This window comes from Stegostoma tigrinum, chromosome X, assembly GCF_030684315.1.
Source record: "Stegostoma tigrinum isolate sSteTig4 chromosome X, sSteTig4.hap1, whole genome shotgun sequence".
Lineage (NCBI taxonomy): Eukaryota > Metazoa > Chordata > Chondrichthyes > Orectolobiformes > Stegostomatidae > Stegostoma > Stegostoma tigrinum.
Window position 1 is genome coordinate 14,103,245 of NC_081404.1, and position 17,491 is coordinate 14,120,735.

General features: G+C 40.2%; 1 protein-coding gene across 2 annotated transcripts in view; it reads right to left on the minus strand.

Annotated features, from left to right (window-relative positions):
* Positions 1 to 5,893: 5,893 nt before the first annotated feature.
* racgap1 (Rac GTPase activating protein 1) overlaps positions 5,894 to 17,491 on the minus strand; it is a 28,261-nt gene continuing 16,663 nt past the window's right edge. For both annotated transcript variants that reach the window (XM_048523651.2, XM_048523650.2), the window contains exons 9-17: positions 16,061 to 16,197; positions 15,428 to 15,592; positions 14,906 to 15,001; positions 14,122 to 14,320; positions 13,395 to 13,500; positions 11,568 to 11,700; positions 10,932 to 11,058; positions 9,031 to 9,142; positions 5,894 to 8,185 (exon numbers count right to left, since the gene is read on the minus strand). In XM_048523651.2, the coding sequence (XP_048379608.1) occupies positions 8,110 to 8,185; positions 9,031 to 9,142; positions 10,932 to 11,058; positions 11,568 to 11,700; positions 13,395 to 13,500; positions 14,122 to 14,320; positions 14,906 to 15,001; positions 15,428 to 15,592; positions 16,061 to 16,197 (1,151 nt within the window). In that variant the 3' untranslated portion in view covers positions 5,894 to 8,109. The remainder of the gene's footprint in view (positions 8,186 to 9,030; positions 9,143 to 10,931; positions 11,059 to 11,567; positions 11,701 to 13,394; positions 13,501 to 14,121; positions 14,321 to 14,905; positions 15,002 to 15,427; positions 15,593 to 16,060; positions 16,198 to 17,491) is intronic.

Below are 17,491 nucleotides of genomic sequence, written 5' to 3' on the forward strand. Positions count from 1 at the left end.
ATCCCCACTGTACCAAATATAAAAATTCAACATTTTAAACCAATGCTTAGGTTCAATTTTTGAAAAAATTCCACAAGTTACACAGTCATAAATGAAACTTCTGATTACTATTTTAGAGAATCAGAGGCAGCTGAGAGTCATCACAGTGGAATTCTGGGAGACATCTCCAAAGTCATCATGATTGTACAGGTCGGAGAGGAGGACAACTGGGAAGGTAAAGGTGTACAAGGGAGCAGCCATTAAGAGAGTCAGCCAGCATTAGAATGGAAGTGCTGATGCCTTTGCTTGAGAGATTTTGGCATGAGGCTGAGCAGGGGTACTGGCAAGGATAAGTAAGGCCTCTTTAACTCTCTGTCTGGACTGAAGGCAGCGGGGATGGTAGTTAAGGCAGCGGCATGTCCCTCTTACAGGATATGGGAGATCAGGGAGACTTCCAGTTTCCCTGGTGGCTACACCTGTGAGAAGTGCACCTGGCTGCAAGAGCTGGATGTACTCAGGGGTGCAGAGAACATCATTGATAAGAGCTATTGTGAATGGTCACGCCTAAGCTGCAGGTAGCTGGATGACCACTAGAAGAGGTAAGGGGCAAGGCAGATAGCGCAGGGTTCGCCAGTGGCCATTCCCCTCAATAACATCTATACTGTTTTGGATACTGTTGGGGGGGGGGGGGGGGGGGAAGAAGCACAGTGAGGTCAGTGGCACTGTCATCAGCTTGAGGCTCAGTGGGAAAGGGTGCAGTCAGACAGAGCAATACTGATAGGAGACAGGAAATTCTGTGGCTGCAGAAGAGACACCAGGATAGTGTGTTATCTCTCAGATGCCAGGGACAAGGATGTCTCTGAGCAGTTGCAGACATCCTGAAGAGGGAGGGTGAACAGCCAGGAGATCATTGTGCACATTGTTACAAATGACATAGGTAGAAAAATTGATGGGGTCCTGCGAAATGAATACAGGGATTTAGGTAAGAAGTTAAAAAGCAGGTCCTCAGGGTAGTGATCTCCAGATTGTTCCCAGTGCCATGTGCCAGTGAGGATAGAAATAGAAAGATAGCCCAGCATGGCTGAGGAACTGATCTAGGGAGCGGGGTTTTCAACTCTTGGGTCATTGGAACCTCTTCTGGGATAGAGGTGACCTGTACTAGAGGGATAGGCTGCACTTGAACTGGAGCGGGGTTAATATCCTTGTGGGGAGATTTGCTAGTGTTACCTGGGAGAGTTTAAACTAGTTTGGGGAGGGGGTGGGACTCTGAATAAAAGAGGGGCCATCGAGATCAAGTTTACTATTCAGGATAGCCAGGGGCACAGTAAAAGGGAGGGAAAATGCTTCTTGTTTAAAATGCATTTATTTCAACGTGCAAGGCTTGACTGGTAAGACAGGTGAGCTCAGAGCATGGATTGGCTCTAGGGTCTGGGATATTATAAGCCAGAACAGAAACTTGGCCGAGAGAACGGCAGGACTAGCAAATTAATGTTCCAAGATACACAAGCTACAGGCGTGACAGAAGTACAGGTAAGTGAGGAGGGGGAGTTGCCTTTTTGATAAGGGAGGCCATAACAGCAGTGCTTAGAGAGGATGTTCTTTAGGGATCATCAAATGAGGCCATGTGTTTCGAACTTAGAAACAAGAGAGGGACAGTCAGTCTGTTGAGACTGTGTTATAGACCCCAAATAGCCAGCAGGTACCAGAGAGGCAGGTGTAGAAAGATTGCAGATACCTGTATTATAGAGTAGTGTTGATTGGAGATTTTAATTTCCCCTGTTATTGACTGGGCCTTCCAGGGGTAAAAGGCCCCGTCAGGGTGGAATTTGTCATATGTGTCCAAGTATGTTTCCTAAATCAATATGTGAAGGGCCCTACTCAGGAGGGTGCAACATTGGACCTCCTCTTAGGAAACAAGGTCAGGCAAGTGACTGAAGTGACAGTCGGAGAGCACTTTGGGGTCCAGTGACCATACCTCTCTTAGCTTTAATATAGTTAAGGAAAAAGATGGGACAGGTCCACAGGTTAAGGTGCTAGACTGGGGTAGGGCCAATTCTGGGGCCATGAGGTATGATCAAGCAGAGGTTGAAAGGGTGAGTCTGTTTTAAGAAAAAGGAATGACTGACAAATGGGAAGCTTTCAAAAGTGTGATATCAAGAGTCCAGGGACAGCATATCCCTGTTAGGGCGAAAGGAAAGGCTGGCAGGTTTAGGGATCCTGGCTGACGAGGGATATTGAGGCTCTGGTCGGGAAAAAGAAGCAGGCATGCATTGAGTTTAAGCTATCAGGCTCAAGTGAATCCTTAGATGACTATAAAAAGTTTAGGATCACACTTAAGAGGGAAATCAGAAGAGTAAATAGAGGGGATGAGATGGATCTGGCAGTTAAGGTTAATAATAATCCCAAGAGGTTCTATAGCTATATTAAGAGTAAAAAGGGTGGCTAGGGAGGGAATAGGTCCCCTTAAAGGTCAGCATGGCCATCCATGTGAGCACCCACAGGAGATGAGAGATTTTTTAATGAATATTTCTCCTCGGTGTTTACTGAGGAGAGAATCATGGATGCTAAGGGAAATAAAAGGAAATAAGTGGGAATGTTTTGGATTGCATACATATTATGAAAGAGGAGGTGTTTGCACCCTTAAAGTGCATTAAGGTGGATAAATCTCCTGGGCTTGATCAAGTCCATCCTCAGATGTTATGGGAGGCTAAGGAAGAAATGGCAGAGGCCCTTGTAGAGATTTTTGCTTCATCTTTCGCCACTTGTTAAGTTCCTGGAGATTGTGTGGTTAATGTTCCTCCATTGTTTAAGAAAGGTAGCAGAAACAAGCCAGTGAGCCTGACATCAAGTTATTGGAGAGGACACTGAGGGACAGGATCAACCAACATTTGGATAGTCAAGGTCTAATTAGAGATAGCCAGCATAGATTTGTGCGCAGGAACCCATGTCTGACAAATCTTTTAGAGTTTTTTGAAGAGGTAACCAAGAGGATAGGTAAGGGCAAGGCAGTGGATGTTGTCTGTATGAACTTTAGTAAGGCCTTTGACAAGGTCCCACACGGTAGGCTAGTCATGAAGGTTAGGTAGCATAGGATCTAGGGAGAGCCAGCTAATTGGATTCAAAATTGGCTCAATGGTAGGAAGCAGATGGTGATGGTTGAAGGTTCTCAGAGTAGAGGCCTGTGACTAGTGGTGTGCCACAGGGGTTGAAACAGACCTTTGCTAGTTACAGAAAACGATTGGGATGTGAATGTACAAGGTATGATTAGTAAGCTTGCAGATCTTACAAAATTAGGAGGTATCATTGATAGTGAGGAAGGTTGTCAAAACTTAGCGGGATCTTGATTATATGGGGAAGTGGGCTGAGGATTGGCAATTACAATTCAATACAGGTATTGAATTGCTGTATTACTCTATGACTCTACATCAACTGTTAAAGCCCCACTTCATTTTAAGGGCTGTTAGCTAGGCTTGAAAACAAATCCTGTCAGAATGATGTAGGCAAGATAAACCAGAGTCAGCAGAAATCCTTACATAAAACTCATGAAATTCTGGGTAACCACTTTGATAATGCTTCGGATTTATTTAACCTCTTAGCTGAAAGCATAATTTCATAGTGGGATACTATTCCACACTCAGTACGAACATACCAGAATTTCATCCAAGTGCTGTTTTTCCACATTGGTCTCAATACAGATACCTACAGGACAATAACCTCAGAAACAAGAGGCTGCATCACAGAGAGACATCATTTCCACTTCCTTGTAATAAACCTGGATATTTTTTAAATCCCACCCTAGCTAAGAGATACAAATTGTTAAAGCAGCAATGGCTAGACTGAGCAGAGACTATAGACTAAACTCAGATTCTTTCTTTGTATGGTTCAGGACCACAATGGTGCATTTACATAGTCATGATAATTTTGATTTTATTGTCATGTATTTTATGGTAAGAATACAATAGTGAAAAGCTTTTATTTCCTACCATGAAACAGCACCATTTTGAATAATTTAAGAATAAAGAAAAAGAAAAGAACGCTATAGCTTGCAGAGGGTCCATCAACCCTGAGCTAACTCATCAATGCCTGTGCCACCATTCTTCCACCACTGACACTGGATACAACCACCAATGAAGTCATCGATCCTCTGGCCCCATCTTTGCTGCTGGTCTGATACTCTTCTGCCACTGACTTGCCGCCACCTGTGTCAGACCCAACAATGCCAGAGTCATGTCTCTCGCTGCTGGGCCCACCTAATCAACGTTGCTGTAATGCCCTTCTGCTACCGCTTCACTGCCAGCACCAGACCTAACCAACAAAGTTGCCAATCCTCACGTGCCATCTTTTGCTGCTGGGCCTACCATGCTGATGTCACCTCTGCTGATATAGCAGCAGCCCATCCCAGGTCCTGTGCTCGCTCTAGAAAAGTTAAGTAGTGGCTCACCTGCCTCTGTGCTGGCCCTGCTTGAGGTCTGCACCCTGAGCTAGCTCAAGGTCAGCGGTAGGCTCACCCAAAGTCCACACCTTAGGCCCAGCTTGTGGCCGCTAAAGTTCCACATGCTGGGCTCTCATCACCACTGTCCAAGCTCAGGAGGACAAGACAAATAAGTACAAAAAGAAAAGCAGCTGGAATGGACAACCTCTGGCACAGGAGCCCGAATTCACTGCCATCTTGGACTGAAACTGTAGTTTAATGACATGATGTTTAAGTAGTACTCCTAAAAAATGCCTTAAAGCAATTTGTACGAAGATGTCTAATGCTGCTGAAAGAGGTATACTTTGAGCACATTTAAGAATAATTGGATATGGGACATTTCCGAGAGGTGTTATGGCACAGAAGGCTCTTCAGCTCGTTAACAACAATGCTCATTTAATCTCTTTTTCCCTGTATACTCTTGCATATCATTTTCATCCAAATAACCATCCAATACACCTCTTGAATGCCTTGATTGCACTGGCCTCCACTGCATTTCCAGGCAGCATATTTTATACCCTAGCTACTCACTGGGTGAAAAAGTTTTGTTACTTCCCACTTGCTTTGTGTATTTGTTGATAACTTTTGTCTAGAACGATGGTCTTACTTTAAACATTGTGGGTTAAGTTACCCTGGTCGGAAATGTTTGCTGGGTTCAGGAGCAGGTTGAAATTTTGTAACTGAGCAAGGTAGTGGGAAAGTACATCTCAGAATACAAACTACTGCACCCCTTCCCCCTTCAACGAAAAATTTGGGAAAAGGATCATGATAAAGTTACCCTCATCCAACAGAATTATCCTTCAATAGTGCTATCACCTGAATTAACACACATAACTACAAACTGCTTAAGTTAGATCTACCTTTTCCTACTTTTGTTAAATTCATCTATAATGAACCTGTGACAACCATTTTAAAGCAGCTGAATTTCAGTACGGGTAAGTGAGCTGGTGGTTAAGTGAGCTGATTAATCAAGAAAACATACTCCTTAGGGACTAAGTGCTCAAAAAGGGGAGTAAAGAAATTTAAAGGGGGGTCAGATCACAAGGCATCAAAAGTAGCAGTGGAAGCAAATGTAAAAATGCAAACCAAACATTTGAGTGGATTTGTGGAGAAGTTGCAAGAACTTCCATGTTGACACCAAAACTGAGAACCCACATCCATCAAATTATAGCTGAACAGCTTGATACTCTTCTGACATAGGGGGTGACCTATTGGAAGGGGTTTGACAAGGTAGGTACTTCCATTTACTGAGCATGAAATGCGGGTCCAACATGACAGGACCCAATTATCAGAGTCTTGATTTTGAATTCCTCATTGGATTGGTTTAACTACTTTACCGTGTGGTCAAAATCTGACACTCATACAGTGCAAATAGAACAGATGCATTTAAGGGCAAGCCAAGGCCATTAAGAGACTCAGTTAAATGGAGGAGGAGAGAAGGAGAAAGGTCATGTGGAACATAAATGTCAGTTTGGACTTCTTGGACGATTACAGTCCCTCTGATGTAGATACACGCACAGTACTCTTTGGGAAAGAGTTCCAAGATTTTGACCTAGTGATCACAAAGCAACAGCAATATAGTTCCAAGTCAGGATGGCACATGAACCCATTGAAATTCACATACACAGTTTAAAAAAAATACAAAAAAAAACACGAGTTGATCACTGCACTTATTTAACTGAAGTTTTTGAAACAAAAGAGTACGCATTACACAACAATAAAGGTGAAAATTACTTACAATATATTGTGTAATATGCATCAATAAAGCTGCAGCAATTTGGTAACTGATATCCTTAAATGGTTGCAAGCATTTCAAAAAACAGTTCAAACAAACTTATTATGGTATCCTGTGGGTTTCAATTTTGAGAAATATGAGAAAAAAAAACAAAGCTGCTTATTGACACCTTGCCTGAGTTTTCACTTGGATTTAGTGCCTAATAAACAGGTTTCACTGCAGTTCTGTAACAGATGCTGATGAAGCAGGGATTTTACAGGTGAAGGCAAATTTGAGACAGCAGGTAAATCTTTGGTACAGATGATATTTTACACAGTAGTTACAACTCAAATGCATAAAAAGGAATATTAAAAAAGCTGAAGGGAATAGGTACGTTTACATGTTCTGTAAAAGTTATATTTAGATAACACCATACTCTAGAATTTAAAATCTAGTTTGCATGACATACAGATTTATTAGTCGGAAACATGCTTCTACTTTTGGTTGTAATTTTCTATTTTATTGATGCTGAATACTTCTGAAGTTATTCAAAGTATATCTAGGCATAGCTCAAGCCATAACCAAGGTCAGCACTTTGCATTTGTCTGTGTCTAATTTAATTTTGCACTTCAAGATGGATCACAAGTTAACGTTTACACGCATACACAAGCCTAATTAAACATTTAAAAAACAGTTCTTTTTTTTAAAAAAAATAGAAGCCTTTGGTTTTCAATGGCTTAGAAAATAAATTTATGTCCAGTTTGTCTAAATACTACGTTCCAACCAAAAAAAAATGCAGCACATACATTTTAATTGACAAAGATTTTACAATGGAACCTCTATTAAATCACTGAAAGGGCCATGGTAATCCCAAACTTGAAGAGTTCCTTGCCCAGTTCTTTGCCAAATTCAGAATACACAAAATGGGTAACTCAATTTGAAATGCATTTTATAAAACCAAGTTCTTTGACAATACTCTATTGTGTCCAGATTGTGAGCACCTCATACTAAAAATGCTACTGGTGATTCATTTTACTTGATAGCTACTGGTATCAAAGCACAGCTTTGTAGCAAAGATAGGTTTGTTTAAAACCAGTTGTTCTGTTCTGTAACTGGATTAAAAATTGTCAACACAACGAACTAGGTTAAAAGCTGGCAGAAGTTAGGCTGTGCCTGCAATAGAAATTGCTAGGCACAAAACTCATTCCATGGCATTTTTGGCTTGTAGTGGACTCCCACTAAAGCATGGAGCCACTGAATACAAGTTTATTGCCAGCAATACAAAACTGCTATGTACGTATTGGTTACCGCTAAAAAATTAACCTTCAAAGTGACAAGAAATTTAAGCAAAACAAAGAAAACAAATAAAAAAAGCCCAGATCTTTCATACAGGATTAATAGCTCCACAAAAGGCAGAAAATTGCCGAATACAAAATTCAGCCAGATCAATGCTCGGCAGAATTGTTCAGTCAGCTGGATATAATTATTGGATTATAGCAATCCTTCAGTTATCCCCTATACATTTCTCATTCTGTAATAACAGATCCCACAATCTTTGACTATGTAAAATAATCTTTCACTTTGAGCTTTTAGTATTTCTGAGACACATACCAATGTTTTTTTTAAAAATCAGTTGCCGGTCTAAAGGTTACAGAATTAAACTTTCAATGTTCCCATCATACTGGTAAGCTGTAGTATTGCAAATTAGAATACAGAAGTTATCTACTTAAAAATAGGCTCAAAACATTAAAAAAAAGGTACCATCTCTAATAACAGACATCAACTACATTATATTTAAAAGGATTAGACTGGTGATTACACATTATTAAAACTGCTGTATGATGCAGATTATAATACAAAAACCTGCAGGATGCATTTGTTGGTTTAATGCAAAATTCCAGGGAAGCTTATTAATATTTTTGTGCCTATTTAGTTAAATGTGCGATTATTTCAATAACGGGGAGGCAAAGAAGTTTCCAGTTCGATTGAAATTGATTGATGACTTGCCTTTGCTTCCAAACCTGTAAAACATTTAACAACATTACATTGAAGGAATGATTTTTGTGGTAATTGTTTGCAGTTTTGCTTGCCAGATAGCAAGGTTTCAAATTTCATCACAGCAGGTGGAAAAAAAAACTTTAATACCCTCAAACGTAGAAGCAGCAAGACAGTTATAGAGCTGAACAAACATAAGTCACTTCAACTTAAAATCAAGCAATTCGGGCAAAGGCAGAACTTGCAATCAGACCCAAAAGGTATAAATGTTGCACAGTGATTGAGAACACCTTTTGAAAATGATTTGGTTAGAAAATATGAATGGAAACTTCAAGGATCTTCAGGGAAAAAAGAATCCTACCTTTTAGCTTTGAATGATGAAATTACCACAGCAATGCCCAACTCATTATGGTGAAAAGATAAAGGCGAATGCACAGTGTTATCAACCAAAACTATCTGGGGGCAGGAAAGGTGATGTAAGGAGATAAGGGAGTGCATGTGCGCAGTGGGGGAGGGGAGAGAGGAGGGAGTACACACGATCAAGGGAGATTTAAGTAAATCTCAACATCCTTCTCTCCTTTGTTCACAAGACCTAGCTGTCACTGGCTGAACCAGAACTTTATTGCCCATCCCAACTGCCCTCAAGAAGGCGGTGGCATGCTGCCACCTTGAAATTTCTCTGGCCCATGTGACTACACCCATAGACAGTGCCAGCAGTTCCCATCCAGTGACACAGAAAGGACAGTGTTATCAGACAGGGAAAGGGTAAATTGGGGAGCAACTGAAATCAACAAACTGGCACCTGTAACATGGTAATTAAACAGCAGTTCTTACATTGGATTCGAGACTGCAAGATCAGAGATGTACTTACTTGGGAGTGGTCTTGGTCAGACTGGATTTGACTCGTGCAGATAAGGAACTGGACGAGGGGGTCTTGCCAATTATTTGATGTTCTGGAGTGGTCAGTGGCCCAAGCATGCTCACTAGGAAGAAAATGAAGAATTAGATTTCAAAGAAAGATGAGACCCAAAACATAATTATATCCAGATACCCTCAAGAGTTTAGGTTTAGATTTTCATGGAAGATCAGTTACCTCGAGACTGCACTAACTCAGAGTTGCTCATGGGTGGCCATTATGTCCTGGAGCAGCTCCATTTGCAGACAGATCTATACTCCTGGGCAAAATGTGGTCCAAAGACCTGTAGTGCCTGGCATAATCCTGGCTTGGATGCTACTGAATTAGGAGGATCCAGGCTGGTACAAGTACAGTCTCTGCATACTGAGTAATAACATTCTCCATGATAAGTGGCTTATGCTCCCGTGTGTATCAATGGAGCAGTGCTGGGTGCTATTGAGGGTCTGGAATGCTGAATTTTCATAGATGAATGAAAATTTTAACTACCATACCAAGTTGGAGAGCTATCAAAATAAAGTGAAAAACTTATCTCCACAAAGTATTCTGCCTCTCTTTTCAAACAATGAAAAGAGACAGTTGTAAAATGGAGTTTGTAATCACAATTACTTTGGAGAGAGTCATGACATCAACTTACCACCCACACTTTTAATGGTCTAACAAATGTACATACAAATACATTAATATTGGATATTTTTCACAATAGCAAATTAAAATACCCAAATTGTTGCAGCGATTCTATTAGTTTATTTCTAATTAGAACCTTTTAAAGTAAGCTGTTGTTCAAAGTTCAATTCTTAATTTCAACTCCATTCCAAACCAAAAAATGAGAAACAAAAAAAATTGTCATGGTTTCAACAGTAGCAGCTGGTCAAATTTTACAAACATCCCAAAGTGCCTTGCATGAACTCCATTGGCAGAGTCAGAGTCAACAGAGTTATTAAACAGTACATCCATTTCGCACACAGCAAGATACCATAATAATAGCAAAACGAACAGTGCTGCTGTTTGAGGATTGACTGTTGGCAAGGTTACCAGGAGAACCAACTCCTTGATTTTTGAATATTGGAACAGGATCTACAGAGTATGGTCAGGGCTTAGTCCAATGTCTCAACTGAAAGATGGAGTCACCACACATTACGGGATCATACTAAGATTACATGATTTAAATCACAAGCCAAGTCTTCAACTTGGTCCACTGACAACAGTATCTAGCTAAATGGTCGAACAGTCATAGTCAGTCATACAGCATGGAAACGGACCCTTCAGTCTAACTCGCCTGTACTGACCAGATACCCTAAACTGCTGTAGTCACACTTGCCAGCATTTGGCCCAGATCCTTCAAAACCCCTCTTATTCTTGTACCCACCCAGATGCCTTTTAAATGTTGTAATTGTACCCGCTGCCAAAACATCCTCTGGCAGCTTGCTCCATAAACATACCATCCTCTGCATGAAAAAAGTTGCCCCTCAGGTCACTGTTAAATTGTTACCCTCTCACCTTAAACCTATGCCCTCTAGTTTTGGGACCCCCTAACCTGAGACTAACACCACGGCTATTCACCCTATCCATGCCTTTCACGATTTTATAAACCTCCAAAAGAGGTCACCCTTCAGCCTCCTGTGCTACAAGGGATAAAAGCCCCAGCCTATTCAGCCTCTCCCTATAACTCACTCTCCAATCCCATCAATGTCCTTGTAAATCTTTTCCGAACGCTTTCAAGTTCAACATCTTTCCTGTAGCACGCTTGGAAAATCCATCTCATGAATAATTTTGAAATATCAGAAGATACAGACAAGTGCAAAGCTTGAAACAAGTCAGAATGCTACTCCGTCAGTTTTGATCGCCAACAATATTACCTTTCATTTCAGGAGTGCTGTAAGCATTAGAATTTTCAATGATTCGATTAGGTTGGATATTCTCCTGCTCCACCATTGTAAACTGGCTCCAGTACTCCACTGGCAAAGATAGGAAACGTTCAACCACCTACCAGAAAAGCAGCAGCATTTAGATTTGGTCAGTTCCAAAACAGACACAGACACACAATAATTAAAAAAAAAAAACTGCTTGCTACCATTTTACCCAAAGCCTTGTCAAGTCACAGATAACTAGCCCATAAAAGAGTACTCATTTTCACCATTAAATCCAAGGCGAGAGATTTTTGTTTGAGAGGTTAGTGGTTAACCCAAAGGTAAAATAATAATATTCGCAATAAACTCGATCACTACTGTGACTGTTTTTGTGGCATGATGCACATAGCCCCAACATCAAGCACCAGAAATTCTAATTGTTCCTTCTGAGATAATGGCTCAAGTTCACCTTTTGCACAAGACAGCACAGATGTCAGAATGCTTGCAGACTACACCAGAAGTTTTGATCAATACCAGCTCTGCATGTCACATATGAACATGAATGAAAGGGTTAACTTTAAAAGCCCACCTCACATTAATATTGTTATCAACAGATGGGGGCACACAATAACAGTTTAGTTATACCTTCGGTTGCAGCTTGGTTTCCTGTAGCATTGACATGGGTGATGGATCAGGTGTGGAATAACCCACAATTGTAGGGCCAAAGACCTTGGAAAGGTTGGCTATGTCCATCTTGCAATTTGGGCTGTTAGCCACTCTAAGAGGGAAGAAAACTTAAGTTCAGACTTTTGCATCAAATCAAGCAAACTTTTTGGTTTACTTGGACAGATCAATGAAGCAAGCAAAATATTATTCAAGATTTTTTATAGCAACGGAACAGAGCAGAACCATACTGCCAGCTAACTGGTGCATAAGTCGCATTACATTCCCATGGTGCAATGAAATTCAACTAAAGCCTAATAATAAAAAATCTTTCCATTAAATAAATGGAGCTACAGAATAAAAATCTTAAAAAACTTAGTTCAACATTTGTGAACAAAATGATGAATTTTTTTTTGCAAACTTGGAAAGGAAGTTAAGTTGTTCAATTGAGCAAAATACAAGTGGGGAGAATAAACAGCTCGGATGTCCATTGGGCTCAAGGTTAATGTTGTTTCTGAATTTTGCATACAGCTGGACTTTTAAGGTCAGGTAACACTTGTTGAATTGCTCCACACAAGTTTGCAAAGTCTGGATCTCATCTGAGACACTTGTCTTTGTAGCTTCTAGGATGTCATGTCTTAGTCTGGGCGTGGCTAATAAAAACCTCTCCAATTGGTAAGGTATCAGCACCATATCCTCAATAATCATAATTATATTATCAGACACATCTTCTAGCTTCTGGAACAGTTTCTTTTCCAGTTCTATTTCTTCTTAGGCTCAGTTAAAAATAAATTCAGAGATCAAGCTATTTTGAATGTTCAAACAAAGGAACCACTTCTGCTTCATCAGAAGTCATAAGCTTGACATCAAAAAAAAGATTTAAACCTGACTTCACGAATGCATGAAAAGAAACAAAGTAGAACCTGTCAGATTACACTCTCCCAAGCGGAGGGTGCTACGTCTGCACAACTAGTGCACTGATCGCTGACACTGCTGCCTCCACTGCATCCAAAATTTCAAAGTTGCATTGACTCCATGTTTTTTGTTTACAAAAAAATTGAAAAGACGAAGAATGGGATAGGGAAAGAGAAGGTAAAAGGGCAACGTGAGACCACGTCGAGCTTACTGTGTATAATTTTGGTGTCCTTATTTTAGAAAGGATATAATTTCATTACAAGCAGTTAGGAGAAGATTCAGTTGACTGAGACCTAGGACAAAGGGATTTTCTTCAGACAGATTGGACTATATCCATTAGGGTTTAGAAGAATGAGAGATGATCTCATTAAAATGTAAAAAATCCTTAGGGGATTTGATGGGAGTAGATACTGGGAGGATGCTTTCCATTTTTGGAGAGACTAGAACCAAGAGATAGAGTTTAAGAACACGTGGTCTCCCAGTGAAGACAAAGATGGGAAGGAATTGTTTCTCCTAGGAGGGTCAAGTATCATTGTAACTCTCTCCTCCATAAATGGAGGAGGCAGGGTCATTGAACATTTTTAAACAGAAATAGACAGATTCTTCGCTAACAAATGGAGTCAAAGGTTATTTGAGGAATAGGTGAAAACTTGGAGCTGAGGCCACAAACTGGATCATATTGAATGGTGGAACAGACTTGACGAATCAAGTGGCCTGCTTCTGCTCCCAATTCATTTGTTCGTAAAACGAGAAATGGCTGCTTTTGGGATTCGAGCCAATAAGGATTATTGATGTGTCAACCACTCACCAGCCACAACAGAATGTTGCCAAGTGTTGGATACCCCTTATGTAGTGAATGTCTTAAACTACACAAATTCACAATTTCAAACATACCTTTGCAGATGATTCATCAGAAATGCCAAAGTATCTCTATTAGGTTGGGGCAGCTCACTGATAGCTTGATACATTGCTGCAACACTGTTATCGTCGTCAGTAATTTCTATAGAATGAAACAACATTGGTGAGACAAGCTGTGCAACATCTCTGCCCTTAGGTAAAGATCAGTTAGAAATGCTGAACTCTGTTGACTGCATGAAATGAATTACATTTACATTTCCCAGGGGAAAATAAGCCCAGTTTTAATATATGCTGCATAATTTCCTTCCCCTCTGAATAGGCTGAAGTACAATGATATACCACAGTATCAGTCATAATACCATTCCCCTTTAGGTTAATACCCAACAATTTTAAATAGGACCAATAATCTAAACTCCATTCAAACAACGTCTTAAGCAGCAAATTTGCCAGATTTAAAAGTAAAATTGAAAAACATATGGTCCAATGCAGGGGAAAGCAAATAGCTCCAGAACCGAGTTTAAAAACAAAACACTTGCTGCTCCTTTCTACTGAGCACATTTGAATTCCTAGATGGACTGACTACTTTGCAAAATGTTTTCACACCCAATGTTAAATTAGCTAAGATGTTAAAGTTGTACTAGTTAAACTAACTGTATAGTTACCCAATTTGTCATTGGATTGTCCATGCTGAGTCATATCTGCAGTTATTCAATAAACAGGTTCTTCTTTCCAAAACCCATCACCAGAATCAAAATTTACAAACCTGCTGCACTTACAAACGCTGAATACAGTTTGAAAGTTACAAGGGGCTCCTTCAAATTCCTCAGAAAATCTTTCAGAAGCCCACAAATTACATGAATGTCATCCACTTTGCTGAGCAATGGCATGTTCTTCCCTTTCAGGTACTTCTCCTTCAGCTCTTTCACAGTGCGGTCACACCCCGAGATACGGTACAGTCCAGTCTAATGGAAACACCAGTTACTTGCATTATACAATTAAACCTGACACGTCAACCTTATAACCTGAAATTGAAGATATTTCTGTGAATCTTGAATACATTTTCCAACCTTTTTTCCTTGATAAATGGGCCACTTATACACAAGACTATTGTTTCACCTGGCATTAAACAGGATGGCAATATTTTGAAAGGGACCTACTGCTATGCACCCAACACCCCTGCCTGTCGTTACAAATTTTATTGATGTTCTAAGAGTTCAAGTGTCGTTTTGTGTTGGAACAAGGCAAGTGCGTGCTTGATTTATTGCTGTAGCTAGTAAAAGGGCAGGATTATTTCTATAGGGCAAAGAATGTGCCTTCAGGCCCCACAAAAATAACCATAATTGTTGCTGCCCTGCTTAACACTAATCACAATTCATCAGTACATTGCCTGCACAGAACTTGAACTCCAGGACTGAATAGAGAGAGAAGAAAAACACAAACAGCTTGAAAACTTAACGCCTAGACATGGAAATGGTTTGAGGGACTCAAGTTTATTTTGTATTAAGGCTCTAAATTGATGAATTAATAATGAAAGGTTTTAGTCCTACCTCAGACAATCCTCTTTGCTCAATCTCATTGATGCAATGCACCACAATGGATGGGATCATGGGTGACTTAGAGGATGTGAAATCTGCCAAAACTCCCTGGAAGCAACACAAACAAAAATGAATATATCAGGAGAAATACCATAGACATTCAGAATGATCAGATGAGGGTGATTTATTTGCACATTTCACATACAAATTAATTATAAATTAATTCATTTACAAATTAATTAAATATAATGGATAATTTGGTAAACTATGGACACCATTTATGACAAAGAAAATACAATATGGAACATAAAAAGAACAATTTTGTACCTCAATGCTACAGTTGATTACTCTGTAAATAGCTATTTGTCTTTTCATGTTCGAGAGTGAATTTGTTAACACTTAGCTGGTCTAAGCTGTTGAAGAACTTTGACAGCTTTATCTAGTTTTACTTTACAATTTGAGAGGGCTTCATTGGCCAATTCTACTGCCTGTTGACAATACCACAGATTTCTAGAATGTCAATGTGAAGCTTACTTCACCAATTTTTACAGGGGTTCCTGCCAAAGTTGGGATACAGGGGAGTGCACAGCGATCTCGGCATTCAGGGTGAGACACAACTCTGCAGTCTCGGCACTTCAAGGCCAGCTTCCCAAATTTTATCCTTTTGCCACAAGGAACGCATGATTCTGGCTTTATAACCTAGAAAAATATGAAGACAAACATATTGTCATTTGGAACACATCAATACTATTCCAGGGTTGCGGAAACATGGTTTGAAGTGGTACCATGTACTTGCACTTCCAACCTCATCATACACACGTTTAAGCGTTTTTTTCAGACAAGCACAGGCAGAAGCCTGGCACAATAAAATCACCTATTATGTTGTACTAGGCTTCAAACTTTGGACGATCCTAGGCTTGGGTATGATACTCAAGCTTCTTTAAAGAGCTTAGGGACATGAAAAGAAGCCTCACTCTTAACTAAAAATAGTTATTGAATACTTTTAAAATATCATGTAACCCAGACAAACTCCAGAAAACATTCTGGGACAAAACTTGTAGTCAAAAGTTTCCGTACAGGAGAGTCAAACAAAACAAAAAAAAAGCAGAAACAGAAAAATTTAACAGAAGACAGCAGGGCAAAAAAAAGAAAAAAAACAGAAACTACCGTTTTAGAGACAAACTCATGAGTCCTCATCCCTCCATTACTCTGAGGCGTGCTGCAAGTATCAGACCTACTGGTTGCTGATGGGGTGCTTGAGGGAGTTTCCGAAATGGCATCAAGATCTGGTCCTTTCAGATTTGCTTCAAAAGAAAAAAAAATACTATAAATGTAAATTGTGTAAAGTCATAGACAATTAAGCTGGACGGGGTTGGGGGGGGGGTCACGGAAATGCGCAAAAAAAGTCGCCAATTATGTTGGTCAGAATTTAAACATGGATAATTGTTCAAATTTATTGGTAATTAAGCCAGTCATCTGGTAACTCACCTTTGAGCCATCGTTACACTCAATCAGAAGAAAAACAAATTCGGACCAACAATTTTTGCCTTGATTATTAATCAACCCAATTTTATTTACGTAAAAAAGCCTGCAAATTCTCAATGCAAAATGAGAACAAACAAATCTGAAACCCAATTATCATACAACTCTTATTACAATAATATTAAGTGGTTGCACAGAGGATTATCACTAGCCTGGCAAATCTCCAGCACTTGCTCTCCACAAGCTGCATGGCAAGAGGAGATAAACAGGGTGAACAAGAGAGAAAGATACAATTACCTAAATTAGGTAAAAATCCACACTGACACATAGCAGAACAACTAATATGAAGATATATTGACTTCTGTTCAGGGAAGGTATACTGTATTTGTATTAAAAATTGTTCAGTGTGCAAGTTTCTCTGATTAGGCCAACATATGATCCCCACCCCCAACTGCCCTGGGAGGTGATGGTGAGCCGTCTTGAACTTCTGCAATCTTTGGAGGTGTAGATATACCCACAGTACTGTGAAGGACATCAGCCTTGGTAATAGTGAAGAAACAGTGATATATTTCCAAGTCAAGGTGGTGTGGAGTTTGGATGGGAACTTACTAGGTGGCGTGTTCCTATACAACTGCTGCCCTGGTCGTCAAGGTGGTAACGATCACGGATTTGGAAGGTGCTGCCAGATTTTGAAAGGAGCGAAAATCAAGTGGGTTGCTTTGGCCTGGATAGTGTCAAGCTTCAAGTGTTGTTGGAGCTCTACTCACCTTGGAAAGTGAAGAGTATACCAACACACCCCTGATGTATGCCTTTTCATGGCGGACAGGATTTGGAAGAGAGGAGGCGAGTTACTTGCTGCAGAATTCCTAGCCTCTTGACCTGCAGCCACAGAATTTATGTGGATCGTCCAGTTATGTTTCTAATCCCCAGGATGTTGGGGGGTTTCAGTGATGGCAGTGCCATTGAACATCAAGGGATGATGGCTAGTTTCTCTCTTGTTGGAGATTGCCAAGGCCTGGCATCTGTGTGGCACAAAGGCTATTTATTTATCAGCCTAAGCTTGGATGCAGTTCAGGTCTTGTTATGAGTGGACATGGACTGCTCATCATCTGGGGT